Raw genomic sequence first — 8924 nt, 5'->3', positions numbered from 1 at the left:
ATATGTTGTTTTTGTGCTCTTGTTTTACGAACGCATTGAAAGAAGCTAAAAATAAAGATAACCAATTCAAAGGAAGGAATAAATACAAATTATACCATATGACGTTGAAAAAAATATTATAGATGATTTGGACAAGAAGTTCTGATGCACGACACGATTAAAACATGTTTTTTAGTATGTCAGTCAGCAATTATAACTCCTACGATGACGTGGAATATTGATGACACACACAAAAACGATATTGAACAATTTGACCCAGTTTTTAAAAAGTTTAATATAAGTATAACAATAGTGGAAAATGATTTGTAAAACTAGCAAAGAAAATGAAACTAGATCATGTCACACTGCATTTAAGAATTAACTGCTTAACAATGTTAAATTAGAATGTAAACAAACATAACATTGCATTGAATAATAGTCGACGTTAAACAACAAATTGGCTATTTGCCAAATACAACATTAATAAAGGATTATTGACTTATGTGATTTGTAATATGAATTAACTGTATAACTTATCGACATAAATAGGACTAGTACTTGTATACTACACAAAGGTAAGTAAGGTCCCCTTTCAAGCAGTACTTGTATACTACACAAAGGTAATTAAAGTCATATTTCAGGCAGTTGGTACTCCTACACAGAGCTTAACTATCAAGAGAGATAAAGAAGACAATCGACTTCTGGATGTGGATCATTAACATTATTGGCGTCTTAGTTCTTGGGGATCTCTAATGATTGACAATAGTAAAATTGCATATGTTGTGTCTGCCAACATTTGTGACCACACGTGAATGTACATTAAAATTTCTTTTGAAAAATTAACTGCTTTATCTTAAGAAAACAGTATGGTAGAATCACACCAAGTTGATAAAATTATAAATAGTGTACAATATAATTGGAAACGTTACAAAATTATGGAGGTCACCAGAACATCCATTTTAAAGTAAACTTACCTTTATATACAAACCGAAAAAATACCAGTTCATTTCATTTTCACATATACCACAGAAATCTTACATAGATTTAAAAAGAAACAGCAGAAACATTGTGATCTCGGTCTTCATGTCACATACAATGTATTGCATGAAACTAGAATGCTACACAGACACCAGAATGATACCAGAATACGACACACACACAATCATATTACTATAGTACTACACATACACCTGAATACTACAGACACCTGAATACTACAGAAACCTGAATACTACAGACACCAGAATGTTACAAGAATACGACACATACACAATCATATTACTATAATACTACACAGACACCAGAATAATACAGACACATGAATATTACAGACGCCTGAATACTACAGACAGCTGAATACTACAGACACCAGATTATTAGACACCTGAATACTACAGACATCAGAATGTTACTATAATACTACAGACACCAGAAAATTAAAGGGTTCATTAAAGAATATTTTCCTGAGAGTTTAATGTACTATATAAATAGTCAAAACGAAGTCAATGTTTTACTGTGCAATGCAAACTTATACCAATTTCAAATCATGAAATATGAAATAAAATAATTGAACAGCGACTTTTTAAAGTCATGTAATACACACATTATCTTCCACAGAAAAACTGTAATGTTTATGTTAAGAATTCTCAAATATCACATTTATTTCAGGTGATACGAACGAAAGAGGAACAATTCAAAGTTCAAATAAAATGTATCGCGTCATCGTGTAATACTTTGTCAGTACCATCTCACACAGGGCCGTATCAAACATAAAATGACCAGTTAAATTACGGCTCGACACCTGGACCTCGATCTTCCAATATAACACACTTAAGTTAAAAACTTTGCTCTGCCACATCAATTTTGTCTCTTATAAAAGTTGGGAAATGAAGAGAGAATGTGTATACAGAAAATGTAAGGATTTTGTGTATCATAAAAGAAAAATAAAAAAGAGAATACCTACTTTTATTTAGCAAGAAATTATAACATGTTGCATTGAACGTAATCTAACACGGTATCTTAATCTAAAGCAGCCATTGCTTAGTTTTAAAACTGCTTTGCCATGTCCGCTAAATTGTCGAGTGCTGCGTGCCAAGTCATATTAGTCCCTTTTTTAAATTATCGTTTTTAGAACATACTATGCAAGAAATGCAAATAATATGGCTCGCTCTGCTTCAGATCGTTTTGAAGCAGAAATAGCCCTTGTCCCAATGAATTTTAAGGCATTGAAGCAGAAATAACCCTTGTACCAATGAATTTTAAGGCCTTGAAGCAGAAATAACTATTGTCTCAACGTATTTAAGGACTTGAAGGATAAGTAACCCTTGTCTCAATGTAGTGTAACGCTTTGAAGCAGAAATAACCCTTGTCTCAATGTAGTGTAAGGCTTTGAAGCGGAAATAACCCTTGTCTCAAGGTATTTTAAGGCCTTGAAGCAGAAATGACAATTGTCTTAATACATTTTGACGTATTGAGACAGAAATGACCATTGTCTCAATGTATTTAAGGTTTTGAAGGAGAAATGACCATTGCTTGAATGTATGTTAAGGCCTTGAAGTAGAAATAACCCTTGTCTCAATGTATTTTAACCCTTTGATGTGAGTTTCAATTCATCAATTCAAGTATTTATTCATTAGACCACAAATCTCTGTTCAGATGAATCTTTGAATCTATGTTCCCAGCCAAATATCGATACTGGGCCTTTTCATGTAGTTGGCGTTCTAAACACATCGCTGGGAAGTGTTCAGTCAGAGTACAAAGAAGTTACCATCCAAAAAATAGGCAGAACGTATTTAGGCCGGTTTGATGATATCCACCAGTGTTGCACGCAGACTTAAGATACATATGCTTTATTCACTATACTGAGCAGAAAATATGAAAGTTAATTTCGTGGTAAGGCATATGCGACATAAGATTGTTTCCACAGAGATGCATTCCTTATGGAAACCATCCTACGATAGATCAATTCTTGTTGATACAGCTACTAGATTGTCAGATCTGTTTCCATCGATGAATTACTCTTTGAATCAAACCCTCCTTAAATGCGCTGGCAAGAGATAGATATTCGTATGGCATGTTCATTAATATGCCAAGAGAGTCATAATAACCTAGTGGAGACTTCCCTGTATCAAGTTACAGTTATTGTTTAACTACATGTATTAAGTTTGCTCAACGTGGTGAATTAAACAGAGATTCTATCCAACTCAAATAGCATGTCGAAGTCAAAGTTTAAGTGGATGTTTATACTGTACGCATTCAACCTTGTAATACTTCTCCTTGCTAAGTTAACGGATGAATGATATTGTTGTATTGCGGTTTAACGTCATATTTCAGCACATGCTGGGCTATATATGGCGGCCAGTAAAATCGCTCCAGGAAGAACCAGGAAAAAACCCCAGATACGAACCACCGATCCACGAGATGCTGCCGGCAGGTTTCTCACATATTTACACTGGCCGAATCCGAGACAGCGAACCTAAACAAACAGTTGTGAGATGATTGGTAAAGCCGAGTTCTTTAGACCACTCGGCCACAGCATCCCCATCCGATGAAGGACATAATTCATGATGATACTTCATTCCGTTTTGTAATACTGGTACCTGATAGTAAAAATAAAACATAAAACCTAGAATTTTCTTTGTTACGACATTAACATCAACTTTTATAATCTGTTAATGTCTACGCATCGACTGATCCAGATGAACTAATTGTCAGAATGCTAAATTAAATTGGAAGTGAATACAGACCGAGTTGAGCCGATTATATAATGATTATATAATTAAAAAATATGAACTGGTCCGGAACGTTTTAGCCCACTAAGGATCCCTCCACCCTTGTAAATCCGCTTCTGCAAATGTCAAGATGGAAAGCTCATCTGCATATTTTGGCCCGTGACGTAAGGACAAACGGAAAGATGCCCCTGTAGTTGACTCTGAAGAATTTCCCTTTCTCTCCTTAGCTCTCGTATCTGATTTCTCAAGGATGTATTGTGAGACTCGAGGTTTTGTGTTTTCTGAAACGAAGTATATATATATATATATATATATATATATATATATATATATATATATATATATATATATATATATATATATATATATATATAATCGCTGATAGATTCAAACACAACAGGATTACACGATTATAGCCACTAGTATTTGTCTGGACATCTGTACCCTAGAGGGAGATCATTATTATGAGTTTGTTTTCGTTATGTTTATTGTTTTTCCAATATTGATTTGGGTTAATATCACCTTATGCACTCCAACATAATACTTTAAAAATGTTCCGATAATTTTAAATCACCCATTCGGAATCTTTTGTACAGCCACAAACTTACATTTGAAGCAGTTTTATATCGAGAGATGTCCCTACGTAATGCAGAGACTTGTATCATCCTGTACAGCCGACCGCAATGTTTCCGCTAATTTTTCTCTTCCAAAAAATGGATCCTGTTCAGATTCAAGTTTATGTTACCTGTCTTTTCTTTGATGTCATGTCCACCACAGATTCTATCAGAAAAATCTCTGTCTCCCGCATCTATTTTCTCTTTGATATATTAGCTTACCTTCTGCAGTTTTGTTCCCCGTGTATTCTGCTTTTCCCGGAATCTTCTTGCTGCCATTCTGTTCTGTTCTCGTCTCCTTTCAACCTTCGCCTTTTCTTCGGCTGACAACTTAATAATAATAATAATAATAATAATAATAATAATAATAATAATAATATATTTATATCTGCAGACATTGCATGGGCAAACTTGTCCTTTCACCATTCAGTTTACTGGGATCTCTAAACTATGGTTGACAACTCTGACAAAGATGGAGAAAACTGACATTTGAGTCATAAACTCCCGACATAAGTGAAAAACCTAATTGTTATGACCGAATATATATCACGTACTAATGTTGTAATTTCATCTAAGATGAAACCATAAGAATAGCTTGCAGGCATTTTAGATATGTTGCCTCTATAGTTATTTGAAAATTTCAGATTGCGTTATCAGTGGTTTTACCGGACTACAAGAGAGGAGCTGTTGATTTAGTTTCATGGTTTAAATTGGACATTGATGTCGAACATTTAAACGGTCATTAAATGAGTAAATTCAGTGATTATTTCTAGCTAAAGGCTGAAAAAGAAGGAAAGATAAAATAAAATTCCATGCAAGAATTAACATCACTAGATTATTTAAATCAGAAATGGTATATTGACATTAACATTGCACTAAAGTGACGATACCTCAGCTTTTGGTTTTTCAATAAAGTCAACCATCAGTTCTTCCTTTCCCTCTGCCATCCTCTTGAACTGAATTCTGTTTTTTAATTCCTCCTTTATTATTGGTATCATGTCGTTGTTTTCAATCGCCTTCACAGCTGCGAGACTTAGAATGGGGTCAATATTACTGAATCCCGTAAACATGGGGAATTCGTGCAGTGTTATGGGCAGTGCGTTTGCTGCCGATGTCCTGCTGTCTAGCCCACTCTCCATATAAAGGGTCACATTGACAAGGGAATTAGATCTTTCGTACATGATTCAGGCTGAAATAAATAAAATATTATACATTTCAATCCATGCATTAATCGACCAATTCGAAAAAACTACTTCTACCACTACTACCACTAGTACTACTAGTTTTCCATCTTTTCCTCTCTCACGCTCACACCGCCCACACACACGCATCTACAAAATCTCTCTAGGTCTACTTTATTACCTTGGATGGAAACTGTACCGATATTAAATAACACGTATATTTTTCAAACTCGCGCCATTGTTAATAGCTATTTTTTAAAAAGTTATTTGGAAAAAATATTTTATTTGTGCTGAACTATAACCTTTAGAAGTAATCTTATCTGCAGACGGTTGTTCGACTCGATGAAAAAAGGCAGAAAGAGCGACGAATAAACCTTTTTTTCGGGGGGGGGGGGGGGCGGGGCGGCAGCTTGGGTCTAAATATTCTCACAGACATTGGAAACACACATATTTAAAACGGTCCTGCAATGTTCATAGCGTATACTCTGTCTATATATCTGTTTCTCTATTTGTGCTCTTTTCTATAAACGCTCTGCTGTTGGAAAATGTTATTAGGAAGCATTCGAATTTGTTATTACAAAGTGATCATCCAAATTAATAAATATCATTGTCATATTCGCATATTTTACATAGACACTCTGTCCAGTTCATATCTCATAGGATTTTGCTGACAAACCACACGTGCCGAACACTGTTGCAAAGTACTGACTGAACATAACTGAACCTACCTGTTCATTTTATAACATGCGTGACCTAAATTTAGATCGTTACGTTAATTGACTTCACTATCACATACCCAAAAATAGGTATCAACAATTATCGCGTCAGGAGTTACTACGCAAAAACAGGTTTAAAAAGGAGATGGCGGGTATCTCTTACATCTCAAATAGGCAAAGACTATCATTTATTTAGGACTTTTTTCTCGCAAGAAACGAGAAAGGTACACACTATTGAATGGATAAAGTCATTTGTCGAAGGAGTTCTGTGTCGTAATTGCCATAATTGTTTTACCCATGTAAATTGTTGGAAGGCTATAGCCAGGCAGCGTGATTCAGCATATATATATATATATATATATATATATATATATATATATATATATATATATATATATATATATATATATATATGATAATTTTGCGTTTATCTTACATATTCTGTACATTTCGGAAAGACGTTATTCAATCAAACTTTTCTCCTTGTCTTTTCTTCCAGTTCGATATATATATATATATATATATATATATATATATATATATATATATATATATATATATATATACAACGTAAATTGTTTTGTAACAAAGGCACACACATAATATTTATCACAGAAAACGTATCCAGACTTTCGAAAAGGTTTAAAGAAAAGAAAAATATAAAAATAAGAACAAATAACTGCGTGTCTACGAAGATATTTCCTTTCGAACTCAATATGTCATTCTTGCATGGATTCGAGATCCCTTTGTTGCTTAAAAGTTATTGATCCTTTTACGGATTTAACATTTCTCTTTTGTAGTCTAGCCTTCATTTACGTCGCAAATATGTAATTTTATTCTTCTTCATCTGAAGTGTGCGAACTGGTACAGATATGCTTTTAACAATGTTTTCAATAATACCCTTGTTGATATACAGTGAAGTGTTATTTAAAAATGAACACTCTGTGGCACCTCTTGTATTAAATAAAATACAACTTTTGGAACATTTTAGATTTAAAACAATATTTCTTAAGTACATTCCAGGATTGCTTTACTCCCGATGCTGAACGATGCTGTAGTCGAAGTGACGATATTGCTTGTATCACGCCATCAAGAAAAGATTCAAACACAGAGTCGAAGTGACGATATTGCTTGTATCAAGCCATCTCAAAAGATACAAACACAGTGTGGAAGTGACGATATTGCTTGTATCACGCCATCTCGAAAGATACAAACACAGAGTCGAAGTGACGATATTGTTTGTATCACGCCATCTCGAAAGATAAAAACACAGAGTCGAAGTGACGATAATGCTTGTATCACGCCATCTTGAAAGATACAAACAGAGTCGAAATGACGATATTGCTTGTATCATGCCATCTCGAAAGATTCAAACACGGACAGAATGTAGGAGTTTTGAGGAATAGAAATTAAAAGAGTATTTGATATACTGCATTTCATCACATCAACGTGTAATTAATCATCAATGATGCTCGCCTTTTTGTATATCTTCACTTTGCTTAGAACTGACAATGTCGTCCACTACAATCATTGGAAACAAAACTTAGATAGTATATAGCTGGCCATACTTAATATATACGTGTTGAAACGACCGTACTTACATCGGTAAATTATTGAAAACACACCAATGAATACACATTTTTACGCAATAAAACATATTGAAACCGAAAAAAGTGAATAAATTATTTTTATTAACCTACGATTTAATATGATGCTTTGCAAGTCAACAGCCTCACAGTCATCAGTATTTTATGTCATACTAGCTTTATTTGGGGGGTGGGGGTGGGGTTGAAGGGGGTGTAGGAATAGAAGGGAAGTTATAGTCATCCCATTGAAAGAGAGGGATCAACTCATTATTGCCGTAATTATGGTTCTTATCAGATCCTTTCTCATCGTCCTTATTATTCATTCATGTCAATCGTATTAATGGAGAAAGATGAAAACGGAAATTGATTATTTCATTTTGTCAGGTCAGTTAGGGTCATTTCAATACTCGTATCTTGTTTCAAGATTTACGGAGGTTGTACTAAATTCGGAAATGTAAAGTTCTTAAAATGGGGTTTAACGTCTAACAACGCTTTCATTAGTGCAACAAATGTGATGTGTCACTGAAGTTGGCTTTTCTTTACATTTAAGGAAATGTTTAATACTATATTTGGTTGGTCATCATCGAACAGTTATATTTCATTTGTGTATAACACCTAGATTGGGTATCGGCCTTCCCCTTAGTCTATATTCTATAGCTCTAGTCCCTACCCTCTGTTCAGATGCCCAGCCTGCCTCCCAACTACCACAGTTCCATATTTTGCACAAACTAGCAGAACATTTTTGTATGAAACGGGGCTGTACATGATAGATTCATTCCCTATGGTATTTCCTTAATAACCATGAACTGGAGCAAATCTTAGAGAGTAACTACATGTCTCCTCTGCTGGAGGTGAATGGTCGAACGATCGATCGATCGAGAGAGTGAGTGAGAGAGAGAGAGATAGAGAAGAGAGGGATGGGGAGGGGATAAGCGCGTATTATAACCAATAACATATCCAAAGATGATGTTGTTGTTGTTCTAGTGTTTAACGCCATTTGTCAGCACAAGATAGGCTATACATGGCGGTCAGTATAACAGGTGGAGGAAGAACCCTGGAAAACCCAGGAAGGAACCACCGACCTACGAGAAGCTACTGGCAGGCTTTCCCATGTACC

At 34.7% G+C, this 8924-nt stretch overlaps 1 protein-coding gene across 2 annotated transcripts in view; it reads right to left on the bottom strand.

Moving 5' to 3' along the window:
• Nucleotides 1–255: 255 nt before the first annotated feature.
• The window catches only part of LOC149781909 (uncharacterized), an 80888-nt gene continuing 72219 nt past the window's right edge, over nt 256–8924 (bottom strand). Inside the window, exons 1-4 of one of the 2 annotated variants that reach the window (XM_089936106.1) lie at nt 6135–6637; nt 5215–5513; nt 4547–4654; nt 256–3991 (exon numbers count right to left, since the gene is read on the bottom strand). In XM_089936106.1, the coding sequence (XP_089792232.1) occupies nt 3836–3991; nt 4547–4654; nt 5215–5505 (555 nt within the window). In that variant the 5' untranslated portion in view covers nt 5506–5513; nt 6135–6637 and the 3' untranslated portion in view covers nt 256–3835. Of the gene's footprint in view, nt 3992–4546; nt 4655–5214; nt 5514–6134; nt 6638–8924 lie in introns of those variants that run through there. The other variant, XM_089936105.1, reaches the window with a different exon arrangement.

Source organism: Sinohyriopsis cumingii, chromosome 15, assembly GCF_028554795.1.
Source record: "Sinohyriopsis cumingii isolate HCF-2022 chromosome 15, ASM2855479v2, whole genome shotgun sequence".
Lineage (NCBI taxonomy): Eukaryota > Metazoa > Mollusca > Bivalvia > Unionida > Unionidae > Sinohyriopsis > Sinohyriopsis cumingii.
The sequence above is the reverse complement of the archived record's forward strand: the minus strand, read 5'-3'. Positions and strand labels throughout refer to the sequence as shown.